The 14,946-nt window shown below is 44.0% G+C and overlaps 1 protein-coding gene across 3 annotated transcripts in view; it reads right to left on the bottom strand.

Annotated features, from left to right (window-relative positions):
* AFF1 (ALF transcription elongation factor 1) overlaps nt 1-14,305 on the bottom strand; it is a 207,353-nt gene extending 193,048 nt beyond the window's left edge. For 2 of the 3 annotated variants that reach the window (XM_050790410.1, XM_050790409.1), the window contains exons 1-2: nt 14,028-14,305; nt 63-136 (exon numbers count right to left, since the gene is read on the bottom strand). In XM_050790410.1, coding sequence (XP_050646367.1) covers nt 63-100 — 38 coding nt within the window. In that variant the 5' untranslated portion in view covers nt 101-136; nt 14,028-14,305. Of the gene's footprint in view, nt 1-62; nt 137-14,027 lie in introns of those variants that run through there. The other variant, XM_050790413.1, reaches the window with a different exon arrangement.
* Between the last annotated feature and the right edge of the window lie 641 nt (nt 14,306-14,946).

The raw sequence follows: 14,946 nt of genomic DNA on the forward strand, positions 1-14,946 counted from the left end.
TTGAAAAGTGGATCATAAAATTAAATATCAGCATGTCTTTGAATCATAGATTCCATGCTTACCTGTTGCCACTGCTGTTGACTCTTTCCGTAAATGCCATTGTTCCCAGTCAGTGGAAAGTGGCAAGTCTGTTCATCTGAAAGAGAAACAAACAGCAGCCCGTGAACATTAGCCTGTGGGTAAATTCAGGGATACACATGACCTGTAAGAAGTTTTCCTGGAGACAGAATTCCAAGTTCTCATTTGAATTAGAAAATGGTTCTCCAATTCCCAAGTTGCATGAATAAACTATCTAGTATATATCAAAGGCCAATTGCACTTTTAACTGTGAGGCTGCTTCTCAAAGCCATTTCAGCAAGAAAACAATGTGCACAAGTTTACCATAAGGAGGAGGGGGAGGAGAAAAGGAAATACCATTCCCCTGGTGCCTACTTTGTGCCAAGCATTGTGTTAAATATAAATAAGCCCTTTGAAAAATGGCATTTCATTAATACATTATAATAAAGTTGCAAGGCAGATACTAATATCCTATTTTATAGATAAGAAAATGGAGACTCAAAATCATTAAAAAAAAAAGAAAGAAAGAAAGAAATGTAGACTCAGTTTTAAGTAATTTGCCTAAGGTCACAGGTTGTGTCAGCATCCTCACTAGAATTAAAAGGAAGAAAAGTTAAGAGTGTCAAGTATGCAAGAGAAAGGTAATCAACAGGTCATTCTCACAGGAGAATGCAACACTTAACAAGAAAAGTGGGTCCTGGTAACAATCAATCTTAAGATTTTACTTCCACTCATTAAAGGTACTTAATCAAAACGAAACCCAAATAAAACAACTACTGAGCATTCTTTCAAAACAAGACTGAATTTGGGGGAAAAATTAGTATCCAATCTGGGCAGATAGTCTTGCTACTATCTTGTGTAACTCTGGAAACAACCTCTCATGGTTAACACTGTCTACAGCTGTTTCCTTTTCCCTCTCTAGTAAGTATTTATAAATTGACTACACTTACCCTAACTTGCATTAAATAGTTTGTTTTACTTTTCAAACATCCTTAAGGCAAAGGTATGTTACTAAATTATCTTAGTACAGACTCGACAAACCATTTGATACAAATGGAAACACACATTAAATTTGTAATCATTTTAACTTACCTCTGTTTAAGAGGCTGTTACAATTTTGGCTGAGGTTGAAACACTGAATATAGTCCTTGATAGCTCTATTCTTACTCCTGATAAGGTTTTTTATCTCCCTCTCCATGGAATTTAAATTGCTGACTTGCTAACTACAATGTTTCCATACTAGCAGACATAATTTGTCACTCTATCTCCTCTCTCAAAAGATTGCAGTATGAATGTTGCAAATATTCTAGTTAACTCACACTAGCAGAGATCTACTTTTCAGGGTCAAACATGTGTCACTCCTCTGACCAGCAATAGTGGCCCCCTAGGCAAGTTTTCTCAATTCTCCAACTCAATCCCCACTCTTCTCCCTCCCTTTCCCTCACCACTTACTATCGCTCACTTTCTCCTTTTTCTCTTTCTCTGCATTCCTCGCTCTACCCCTGCCTTCGCTGCACACACTTTCTCTCTCTTGACTTGCAGGGCTGGCACACAGTAAGTGATCAATAAAACACTATTGCATTCCTGTTGGCATTATTCTTCATAACACCTCTGTAGAGGCACCTGAAGAGTCCCTGATGGCAGTTCCTCACATGACCCTCCCAATGAAGATGCTCAACCTGCTTGCAACCCAATAGCACCCACCCCTAGGGCTCTTTGGTGGACAGTGATAACAGTAGGAAAGGAGACAGGTTGGGCTGTTGGGTGGCTATCAATCTGAGAGGGGTCCTGAGTTCACTTGTTTGTTCACTGACTGACAGAACCAACAAATGTATCCTGAGTATCTGCTTTAAGCCAGGTACTAAGAAAAAAAGAGAGTGGGCCGGATGTGGTGGCTCAATCCTGTAATCCCAGCACTTTGGGAGGCCAGGGTGGGCTGAATGTTTGCGCTCAGGAGTTCAAGACCAGCCTGGGCAACATGACAAGACCCCGTCTCTGCTAAAATTAAAAATAAATGGCCAGGGGTGGTGGTGCATGCCTGTGGTCCCAGCTACTCTACTCAGGAGGCTGAGGTGGGAGGATTGCTTGAGTAGGGATGCAGATGGGAGGGGTGATGTAGGTTGCAGTGAGCTGAGATTGCACCACTGCCCTCCAGCCTGGGTAACACAGCAAGGCCCTGTCTCAAAAAACATAAAAAATAGAGTGAAGAAAAGACTCTTGCTACCACTGAGCTTACATACTACAAAAGGTAAGCAAAGACACATTCAGTAAAATAGATAGATGTTAGAAAAGCAAAATAGGAGTATAGAGTGCAGAGAGGAATCAAGGTAGGATACTGTAGTTTTATGTAGGGTGGTCAGAGAACACAACATTTGAGCAAAGACTTAAAGTGAGGAGCAAGCCATGGAGATCTGTAATGAAAAAGGGTCCTTGAGACTGATAAGTAGAAGACTGAAGGAGTGAGCAACGCCCTAGGTCTCACCGCTCAGGAGCACTACAGATTCTCGGGTAGGTGAATGGGGTTCAAAGTGAGAGAGACCATAGCTTCTGAGGAATCGAGCCCCTGGACACAGCCAGGGACCTATCTGTGCAACTAAAACGCTTAACTTCGCGAAAGGCTTGATCTTTCCCCACAGAGGGAGAGAGGGGCAGGAAGGCTGCATCATGAGATTACTGACTGATATCTCAGTTGCGTCTCACAACAAAGACCAAAGTCAGCCTAAGCAAGGCTGTTGAAGGTGATGTGTGATTTCCACAGCTGTATGAAGAGCCCAGATACACACTACGATACGTTATGAATGTTAGGTTATGTTAGGTTCAAATGGTGGCCTACTATAGTCAGGAAATTATTATTCTAAACCACCAAGAAAGGAATTTAGTGTATGCTTCAATTTAGCAATTCTCCTTTAAGGAATCATTCCTTAAAATACAGTCACATGTGTACAAGGAGGTATGTGCAATAAAATATTGCTTGTAAGAGTAAGAAAACTGGTAACAACCTAATACATATCATTTTAAAAATGGCTAATTATGATACATCATAATGAGATGCCTTAAAACATCAAAAAGAACTACATAGGTTTATCTAAGCAAGATCTAAATAAAATGTACAATATGAGCCAAGTTTTTTGTTTGTTTAATGCTTTATTATTAAGTTTATGCATACACACAAAGTTTGGAATAGCATATACCAAACTGTTAATAGTAGTTTTCCGGAAAGGGAAGAGATTTGGTGAAGGGGCCAGAGCAGGAGATGTAAAAGGGCATCTTCACTTTTTATTCTGTTATGATATCAATCTTTCAATATAATCCTCCACGGGCCAAGCATGGTGGCTCATGCCTGTAATCCCAACACTTTGGGAGACCGAGGTAGGAGGACTGCTTAAGTTCAGGATCAGCCCTCGCAAGGTACTGACATCTTGTCTCTACAAAAAATAGAAAAATTAGCTGGGCATGGTGGCACATGCCTGTAGTCCTAGCTACTGAGGAGGCTGAGGCAGGAGGACAGGTTGAGCCCAGGAAGGAGGAAGCTGCAGTGAACTGTGATCTGTGCCACTGCACTGCAACCTGGGTAACAGAGCAAGACTGTCTTATTAAAAAAAAAAAAAAAAATTGGGAAAGGCTGGGCAAGGTGGCACATGTCTGCGGTCCCAGCTACTCAAAAGGCTGAGGTGAGAGGGTAGCTCGAACCCAGGAGGTGGAGGCTACAGTGAGCTGTGATCATACCACTGCACTTCAGCCTGTGTGAAAGAGCAAGGCCCTGCCTCAAAAAAAAAAAAAAAAAAAAAAAAAGGGAAAAGAAAATAGGGAAGATACTAACTCGGCTCTATTTAAAAACAGCGTAGTGCTGTACAGCAGAAAGAAGCTAGGCTCAAGTGAGCTGCATGATCGCCTTGGACAAGTTAAGCCTCCGTGCCCCTACGTGTAAAACGGAGAGCTTGCTACCTAGAGTAACAGAGAAGCATATATCATATCACCAAGCTAAAATACCTAGCACACTGACACATCGTAGCAGCTACATCTACATTAAATTTTATGTGAATGATGCAAACTTTCTTTCATTTTGGAATGTTCCATGGCAGGAATGTACGTTACTATCTAAGTGACCCTTCTATAGTCCTCCTTCTCTTGCTTACCAAATTTATTCAGAAATTAAAGTGTCATGTGTATCAAACTGCTTTTCTTCCCCAAATAAACAATTCACAATTCAAGAGTGTGTATACACATATATGTGTGAGTATATACACATATATGTAAGTTTTATGGACACTCACACCACATACATATAGAGAGAGAAAAAAAGAGAGAAGATGAATATAAAAAGTGACTCAAGATGTTTTCAAATACTCTGTTCACTTAGGTCATTAAGTGCTTCCAAACCTAGTACACTCTGGGGAACCTACTCTCGAGAGTCTTTATGACATGCTGGTAGAAGATCCGCTTTGCAACCAGCTATAAGACCTCCAGGCCGGGTGCGGTGGCTCACACCTGTAATCCCAGCTCTTTGGGAGACCAAGGCTGGCAAATCACGAGGTCAAGAGATTGAGACCATCCTGGTTAACACGGTGAAACTCTGTCTCTACTAAAAATACAAAAAAAAAAATTAGCCAGGTGTGGCGTTGGGCGCCTGTAGTTCTAGCTACTCGGGGGGTGAGACAGGAGAATGGCATGAACCCATGAGATGCAGCTTGCAGTGAGCGGAGTCCACTGCACTCCATTCTGAGTGACAGAGCGAGACTCTGTCAAAAAAAAAAAAAAAAAAAAAACCTCGAGAAAATTATTCTTCTTCTCTAAGGCCTCAGCTTTCTCATCAGTAATATACGGTTTCATGGGATTGTTGTCGGGTGACGTAAAATAATATTTGTAAAAGTCTTAGCACAATGACTGGCTCATGGTAAACATTCAATAAATGGTAGTAGTTGTTTAGTTATTTTTTTGGCTGGCCAAACCATGTGCTGCGGCAACTCCATACACTAGGGAAGCTTTCTTTCTTTCTTTCTTTTTTTTTTTTTTTAAACAGAGTCTCGCTCTGTCACCCAGGCTGGAATGCAGTGGCACAGTCATGGCTCACTACAACCTCCACCTTCTGAGCTCAAGCAAACTTCCCACCTCAGCCTTCAGAGTAACTGGGACTACAGATGTGTGCCACCATGCCCGGCTAATTTATTTATTTATTTTTTTTAAGGCAGAGTTTCACTCTTGTTGCCCAGGCTGGAGTGCAATGGCACGATCTTGGCTCACCACAACCTATGCTTCAGGGTTCAAGCGATTCTCCTGCCTCAGCCTCTCGACTACCTGGAATTACAGGCATGTACCATTATGCCCAGCTGATTTTTTTGTATTTTTAGTAGAGACGGGGTTTCTCCATGTTGGTCAGGCTGGTCTCAAACTCCCGACCTCAGGTGATCTGCCCTCCCAGAGTGCTGGGATTACAGGCATGAGCCACCGCACCTGGCTAATTTTTGTATTTTTGTAGAGACAGGAGTTTGCCATGTTGTCCAGGCTGGTCCCGAAAATGCTGGTATTACAGGTGTGAGCAACTGTGTCCAGCCTGGGAACCTTTCAACTGGACAAACAGAGCAAGTAGTTCCCCAGTCCCAGGACCACAATCTAGTTTCCAAAGGAGAATATGAGAAAAATTACTCTGTCCAGAGACCAGAGGCCTGTAAGCTGGTTAGTCCCTCGTCATCAATACTTCTCCTTTGCCCAGGAATAACAGTCTCTTGGTAATAGGCAATGTGTCAGGGATAAGTCATGGGTCATACATTCTGTTTTAGTCTGATTCTCTAGAACTCTACTCCAAGTAGAGAGATCTACCCCCTGGGATCTCTCCCATAATCTCCCAGGACCCCAAACTGATCTGATTATCTACAGTTCCTCTAGGCTCTCAATACGTATGGACCTCACAAGCTCAGAAATCCATAAAGGAATACAATTTCCCCAACTATCTCTTCTCCACTTTGAAGTTTTGTTCAGTGGGGTTCTGGAGCTACCCTACACTCAAGTACACATCCCACATGTTGTTGGCTCCCTCTGATCATTAGGCACTCAGCTCAATGACACATTCTCAGAGAGGCCTTCACTGACTCTCAAAGGTAATGTAACAATGCTGTCCCTCAGGGACTCTCTCCAGCCGTAATGGAGTAGAGTACTCTCTTCTCCATATGAGTACTCTCTACTCCATTATGCTTACTATATGGGTTAGGAATGTGTTTAGCTGCAAGTAACAACTTTTTAAATTAATAGAAGTTTATGTTTCTCCTATAGAAAGTCTAGAAGAGGGTGGCTACTTGGCATGCTGTTAGCTATGCAATGAGGGCATCAGGAACTCTGACTTTTTCTGCTCTGCCTATTTAGCATGTTGTCTTTATGCTTGTCATGGTACATCTTATAAACAAGATATCTCATTCACATTCAAGGCATGAAGAGGAGAAGAGGAAGGTGCAGCTCTGCCTGACATATTTGTCTATTTTTGTCAGAAAAGGAAAATCCTTCCCAAAAATCTTGACTAAGAAAAAAACCAGAACTAGGTCACCTGGGCTCTTCTAGCTTTAAAGGAAGCAGGTAAATCAAGATACAAACTGTCATCACTGGCTGAGAACAAATATGATCTATTACCCAAGACAGGACAAATGTAGTCTCTTAGCAATTAAAGTTCTCTTAGTGACAACAAGAACCAACAGGAATGGCTACTGAGGAGAAAAATAGCAGTGCTGGCCACACTTCTATTTTTTCATAGTACTTACTACTATATGGAGTTAACTTATGCTACATAAATAAATAAATGTTTATTGCTTATCTGTGACTCATTGCTTATCTGGACAGATGAGTCACCTGATTCTGTGTAACCATATGAAGAAGCTGGGAAACACAGAAAAGCACATGAATATTAGTAGAAAATGTCTCTGCCTCATTCCCTGTGGGCTGGCAAAATATCGTACGAGGCATTGTCCTCATTTCAGAATTTGGACCCTTACAAAAGTTTCTTGGAACAAACTCAGAGTTTGCAATTTATTCAAAGTAAACCAATTACTTCATCTTATGAGACAATATTTACCATAAAAAAAAAAAAAGACTGAGAACACAATCTCTTCCTTCAGGAATAATAATAGCAAACATTTACGTAGCACTTACTATGCTTTGCTCCAAGAACTTGCCAGATCTTAGTCCCTTTAATCTGTTCAATACTCAATAAAGGAGATACTGCTATACTGCTCGCTCCATTTTATAAGGAAAAAAAAACAACAGAGGATTGGAAAGGTGTTGGGAGACAATTTCTCCATGGGTCTGTGGTATTTGTGCATATTTTTACAAGCAGAGGCATCAATTGTCTTTGTTTTGTTTCAGATTTTTTTTTTCGAGACAGGGTCTTGCTCTGTTGCCCAGGCTGGAGTACAGTGGAAGGATCTCAGCTCACTACAGCCTAGGTCAAGGCTCAAGCAATCCTCCTGCCTCAGTCTCCTGAGTAGCTGGGACTACAGGCATGCAACACCATGCCTAGCTATTTTTTATTTTATGTATTTATTTATTTATGAGACAGAGTCTTGCTCTGTTGCCCACGCTGGAGTGCAATGGCATGATCTTGGCTCACTGCAACCTCCACCCCCAAGCAATTCTCCTGCCTCAGCCTCCCGAGTAGCAGGGATTACAGGCACGTGCTACCACGCTGGGCTAATTTTTGTATTTTTAGTAGAGACAGGGTTTCGCCATGTTGGCCAGGCTGGTCTCAATCCTGACTTCAATGATCCACCCGCCTTGGCCTCCCAAAGTGCTGGGATTATAGGCGTGAGCCACCGTGGCCAGCCCACCTGGCTATTTTTTTTTTTTTTAATTTTTGTGGAGATGAGATCTCACTATGTTGCTCAGGCTAGTCTCAAACTCATGAGCTCATGCAATCCTCCCACATCATCCTACCAAAGTGCTGCAATTACAGGCATGAGCCACTGCACCCGGCTGTTCCAAATTATCTTTAAAGATGTTTGTATGGTGAATAGCCTTGGAAAGTAGGGATAGTGTCCTAGCACTAAGGGCAGCATGTTTACTATGCAGTATAATCAAGATAAAACTCTCCCTTCACAGGTTTTGTTTGTTTTGAAATGGAGTTACGTTCTGTCACCCAGGCTGGAGTGCAGTGGCACAATCTCGATCTCTGCTCACTGCAACCTCTGCTGCACGGTTCAAGCAATTCTCCTCCCTCAGCCTCCCGAGTAGCTGGGATTACAGGTGTCCACCACAATACCCGGCTAATTTTTGTATTTTTAGTAGAGACAGGGTTTCATCATGTTGGCTAAGCTGGTCTCAAACTCTTGACCTCAAGTGATCCACCCACCTTAGCCTTCCAAAGTGCTGGGATTAGAGGCATGAGCCACCATGCCCACCCAGCCCCTCCCTTCACGGGTTCTAATGATTAGAGAAAAACAACAACAACAAGAAGATAAAATCTCCCTGTGAAGAGCAAATATGCTTACTGACAATTATAAAAGACTAGGGAGGCCAGGCGCAGCAGCTCACATCTGTAATCCCAGCACTTTGGGAGGCTGAGGCGGGTGGGTCATCTGAGGTAAGGAGTTCAAGACTAGCATGGCCAACGTGGTGAAACCTCCTCTCTACTAAAAATACAAAAATTAGGTGGGCATGGTGGCACATGCCTGTGATCCCAGCTATTCGAGTGGCTGAGGCAGGAGAACTGCTTAAACCTGGGAGGCTAAGGTTGCAGTGAGACGAGACTGCACCACTGCACTCCAGGCTGGGCAACAGAGTGAGACACTGTCTGACACACACAAAAAAAGATTAGGATTCCCTGAACTCAGGATTCCCTTCCTGTTAATGCAACCCACTGTTTTTGCATGTGTCACTTGGCTCTCTTCCTCTCTTCACATAACCCTTTGGAAAACGGGGGCTTAGGAAACCAGAGTAAGAAAATGTTGATATTCTGGCTGCAGCTATCTTGATGAGTGATAAAGTCATTCATTCCTCTCTAACCCAGGGGTCTGTGAAACTGTGGCAGGTTAGTTAGCTTGAGAGTAGGGTAAAATCTCAGACTTCACAGGTGTTGTTGCTGTTGTTTAAAGAAGGGGTCTCACTTTGTTGCCCAGGCTAGTCTCAAATTTCCTGGGCTCAAATGACCCTTTTGCCTCTGCCTCCCAAAGTGCTAGAATTACAGGCATAAGCAGCAGTGCTCGGTCAGCCTTCATAGTTCTTGAAAAAAAGTAATTTGCCTAAGGTCTGACAGCTTAGTAGGTAGCAATCCAAGATTCAAACCCAAGCTGTCTGACTCAGAAACCTTTTTAAACTCTCCGCTATACCGCAGTGGTTCTCAAAGTGTTGTTCTAGAAATAACAGCATCAATATCAGCCGCGAACACGTTACACATGCAAATTCTTGGGCATTACCCTAGACCTGCTGGATCAGAAACTCGGGGGATGGGTAAGAGGAGCACATCTGTGTTTTCACAAGCCTTTCAGGAGTACATTATAGGTCTGATAACTACTGCCAGACTGCACATATTCACTGTATCTATAAGAGAGGAGGAAATGGTATGAGTATGTCCTGATTTACACAGGGATATGCTCTCAAAAATTTATAAACTGAGCTTTCACAAGTTGAATAATAGTTTTCAAGCACTAAGGCAGCTAGTCTGTAACGCCCTGTATTTAATTTTTAGAAAGGTAAGGATTCTTATCTAGTGCAAATAAGCACCACGTGTCTGTTAAATAGGTTTGCATAATTTTTTCCTTTGGAGGCACAAATGTTCAAAATCCTAAATGAAAATACTTGTTTTTATTCCCATAATGACCAGAAAGAATTACTTACCCAAGGAGAAACACTATTTATATTTTAGAGTCAAGCTGTAATTCTTGAAAAACAGGAAACCACACATCAACATAGCCAACACAGTGTACCATAGTAGAAAGGGCACCAGGCTTTGAGTCACAGAGTCAAGTCACTTAACTTCTTCAACTCAATTTCCTGATTTTAAAATGGAAAATGAATTCCAATTTCAGAGTCACAATTAGGCTTAAATGATTACGCCATGTGAAAACTGTTGGTAAACAGTGAAGTGCCAATATAAGTTCCATCTGCACAGGCCCTTTTTCTTTCTTCATCATGTTACCATCACAATTTCTCCAACGCTTAGGATACTGTCTGCCTCACAGAAGCTACTCAATACTTACACGGTATTAGGAATGAATATGAGATATTATATTAATGATGTAATTGACTCCTTCAGGCATTATTTGTCACAATAATCTCAGTCTTTTAATAGGAAAAAGTCACTCTAGCAAGAAATCCTTAGTCATGTTTAAAATGGGCCAGATAATTTAAGAAAATCAGCTGATTTTCTTCCCTTCGGGAATACTACTGAAGTTCTGTCCTAAGGCATACAACAAAAACTCCTATTAGCAATCCTGATGACCTTGGGGTCTCATGGTGTCAAGTCTATAACAATCTGTTGCCCAGATATAAACAATCAGGAATAATGGATGTGTACCTACAAAGAGCCACATATTTCACATTTATTTTCATGCTGTGGCAGAATGTTAATAAATGGATTACAGAGTTTATGTAATCGATTTTAAAATCTAAGATCCAAATCAACAATATTAAATAAGCTTCTACTGTGTATTAAAAAAAAAAAGACTACTAGAAAGCAACTGCCAATTAAACATCACTTGGGAAGAGAAACCATTGTTGAATTTATTATTTAATGAGGAAAATATCACTTATGAAACTCTGTATACTTATGGTAAATACAGTTCCTTTTTTCCTTTTCCTTTTTTTTTTATTTTACTTTATTTTTTTTTGAGATGGAGTCTTGCTCTGTGGCCCAGACTGGAGTGCAGTGGCATGATCTCGGCTCACTGCAACCTCCGCCTCCTGGGTTCAAATGACTTTCCTGCCTTAGCCTCCCAAGTAGGTGGAATTACAGGAGCACACCATCATGCCCAGCTAATTTTTGTATTTTCAGTAGAGACAGGGTTTCGCCATGTTGGTCAGGCTGGTCTCGAACCCCGGATCTCAAGTGATCCACCCGCCTTGGCCTCCCAAAATGCTGGGATTACAGGCATGAGCCACTGCGCCCAGCCCCAATGAGGTTCCTTAATTTGCACTCTCTCCAACATACTTTCTCAACCTCCCCAAAAATTAGTTAATGGTCTAGAGCCCTGAAATAAAGGAATTTTGGGCCCACAAATTACAGAATTGAACATAGAACTCTATCAGCTTTTCAAAAAAATATTGAAAACAAGTTTACCCTTTCTAAGCTCAATTTTTTCACCCCTCTTTTCAACTTTCAAGGCAATATGAAACTTCAACTAAACAATTACCTGGCTAAAGTGACTTGTAGGCCAGGCATGGTGACTTCCACCTGTAATCTCAGCACTTGGGGAGGCAAAAGTGGGAGGACTGCTTGAGCCAGGAGTTCCAAGACCCACCTGGGTAACGTAGGGAGACCCTCCTCCCCACCCCAATCCATCTCTACCAAAAGATTTTTTAAATTAGCCGGGCATGGTGACACATGCTTATAATCCCAGCTATTTGGGAGGCTGAGGAGAGAGGATCCCATGAGCCCAGGAGTTGGAGGTTGCAGTGAGCTATGATTGTGCCACTGCACTCCAGCCTAGGTGACAGAGTAAGAACCTGTCTCAAAAATAAATAAAGTGACTTGTAGAGGTGTCTGATAAAGACGTAACTCATATATATGTATTTTAATTGAATAGTCTCTTTCAAATTTAATCCAAAATCTAATTAAGCAAGTATCTCAGTCAATTAAAAAAGTAACTTTCACCTCAACCAGCTCTGCGGAATTCAGTTAAACCAGAGAGGAAACAGAAGAGACAGCTAGTTTTGACATGGTCTTATTACCCTATAGTAGATTAGTGATTCTGGTGGCAAAAAATGCATGCCTGTTATGCATGTAGGAGAAAGCAATGTTTAAAATGGCCTGACTTTTGTCATAAATTTTCAATCTCTAAATGATCTTTGTATGCTAATTTAACACACTGTTATTCTTCAAAATTATATTTTTGCAAAGTTGAAGAGTTAAGCAAATGCCAAAGACACAAATTCAATTGTTACAGTGAATGAATAAGGCAGATTAATATTTAACAGTTCATTTTCTTGCAGGTGAAAAGCAAAGAATTCACAGCAGCATACCTGTAAGTCCCACATCTCCAGCCTCATCAACCTTGTAAGTTATATTTGAAAAAAGAAAAGTCTCCAATATCTAAACTCATTTTCCCCAAAAATCCCACTCTTCAATCTCTACTTGTCTCAAAGTGACCAAATCTATCCCAAATTATTTCCTTGGTTCTCTCCGTAAACATAGCTTAATTCAAATGAGTTTCTCTAGTTTTACGTACTACTTATGTATTCTCTTGCTTTCTCTCCTCTTTTTCTGCATATTTATCTTCAAATATTCAAGTACAATACTTTCCAACATTCACAAGAGACAACACCTTGAAATTAAAGCAGGCAAACCATCCAGAGTTTTCCATTCTCCTGTGAATCTACTTCCAGAATATCCACTCAAGGAATCCTTCCCACTAAAGATGAAAGGCGAGCTAAGGAAATACATTAGACAGAGGAAGTAAACATTGAAACAGGGCCATGCCTAAGGTATTCTTCAGTCCCAGAGAAATAAACCTAGACTCTTGGGTCCAAAGGTCTTTTTTGTGACTTTTATCCCCACCCAGAGGCCGACACCACGCAGGTCTGAGAGAAGTATCCCACGGCCACCTACCTTCTACACACACCGCATGACCTTGCTCTGAAATAATCTTGCACAAGCCAAATTCTCCACGCCTCTCAGACTCCTACCTAATGTTTCTGTGCCTCAGTTTCTGAGCTCTTCTCACTTTGCAACTGTCCCAGGGAACACTGGGTCTTCGCCTTAATTTACAGGTTTGCACTGGAGGTTTTAAATCAGTCTGGTTTCCCCGTAAGTCACACCCCACAACGTGCACGAAGCGGGGGTTAAAATTATCTCCGCTCCACCCTTAAATAAAACAAATCACTTGGCTGCAAGGCCTTTCCCCCAACAGAGACTGGTTCACAGGAGATTCGGACACATCTCCACCTCCAAAGCCAAGTGCCTTCCCGGGATGATTTGCATAACAATATGCGGGTCCTGGTGGTGGAGAAGCTCCGGGAAAACTATCAGGACGGTATCGAACCGCCCGCAGGCCCGTCGCAGCTCCATTAATGTAACTACCATCACACTAAGGTAACGTGTGATTCACACTCTCCACCTTCTCTCCCCTCTCATTCCCCGGCTCCGGCGCTCGCACCGTCGGAGGGTGGGGGTGCGACGGTCACAGAGGATGGGACACCCGAAGGAAAAAAGCATTATCAGGAGAAATTAGCCAGTCCCACACTCTGAAGACGCCTCTCCCTCTGTCCCAGAAGTCAGTCTCAGAATGTGGCTCCAACTCCTCCCCGGAGACTACGGACCACCGACACACGTCTCCCTCCTGCTCTGAGTGAGACGCGACGGGAGGCCCTCATCTCTCTCCACGACAGGCACAGGGGAGGGTCCCGGGGTGCAGGAGAGAAGAATCCCGCTTTTCCCCGCCCCTCCCCCCTAGAAACTTCTGGGACTCATTACGCAACTCAGGGAGCAGGTCCCAACAACGGGACAGCTCTCCACAAAACGCGGGGTGCACAGGCAAACGTCCGATTTGGGGGCTGGGGGTGAGGAAGGAGCATGAGTATCTTCCCGTGTCCCCGTCCCGTTTTTCTACGCGCTACCTGCCGCGGGATCGCAAGTAGGGCAGTGAGAGCTCTGCGCCCTCGCCCGTTCTCCCCGAAGGCTCCCTCCGGAAAAGTGGGAACGCCAGCGACTTGAGTCAGCTTGCTGGGAAGCCGGCAGAGAGGCGGGGAGAGCCTAGGCTTCCGAGAAGTCCGCGGCGGCGGCGTCGGGGGCCAGGCGGACCGACCCCCAGTCCTGGGGGGCGCAGGGCTGCGCTCACCTTCCAGACCCTTCCGTCCTCTAGTCCCGGGTCGGGCGCCCTCGTCACCTCCGCCCTCCCCTGACCTGTTGCGGTGGGAAGGGGCGCGAGTGCAGACAACGCAAAGGAGCGCGTCCTGCCGGGGCTCGGCTGCGGAACCGCGGAGGAAAGGGTGCAGCTGCGGCCGCAACGCGCGCAGGCGGCGGCCGAGTGCGCAGGGGCCGCGCGCGCCCGTCGCTCGCTAGCAAGCTGGGAAGCTCCGCGCGCCGGCCGCCCGGGCGCCCCGAGGCCACGCCCTCCGCGCGAGGCCCCGCCCCTCACCCCGCCCCCACCTTCTCCCGAGCCGCGGTACCGGGTTCCGCCCCGACCCGCGCCCTCTAGCTGGCGCCACCCAAGCGGCAAGGGACGTCGCGGCCCTCCCGGGATTGGTGGGAGGATCGTGGGGGAGCGGCAGCTCAGGACGGAATACGGCAGTGACCGCCCCGGTCGCGAGGGTGACCCTGCCCCGGGTTGCTGTGGGGGCGCAAGAACCCTTTCACTTTACGGCGAGATTAAGCTCAGGGTCAAGTTCTGAGCAAAAAGTGTCAAGGAGCCTTTTTGCAGCCTCCTGTACTATTGAAACAGATTCTGTGCCCTTTAAAGGAGATAATAACTAACATCTGGGGAGGGCTTTACAATTTAGAAAAGGCCTTTCACACACAGGCCTGTTTTATCTTCACAACAATCTTACAAAACAGATATATTGTTCCCATTTCCCAAATAATGAAACCGAAGCGCTGAAAAGTAAGTATTGTGCTCAGTGTCACAAGCTACTAAGTGGCATGGGAAACCAGGTCTCCTGAATCTAGCCTCCGGGTTTCTGCCCTCCACCAGCCCAACCTCAGAAAATTCTAATAGGTTCAGGGGGCTTTGGCAAATAGACCGTTGGGAAGAAGGGGAA

The sequence above is a fragment of the Macaca thibetana genome, chromosome 5, assembly GCF_024542745.1.
Source record: "Macaca thibetana thibetana isolate TM-01 chromosome 5, ASM2454274v1, whole genome shotgun sequence".
Lineage (NCBI taxonomy): Eukaryota > Metazoa > Chordata > Mammalia > Primates > Cercopithecidae > Macaca > Macaca thibetana.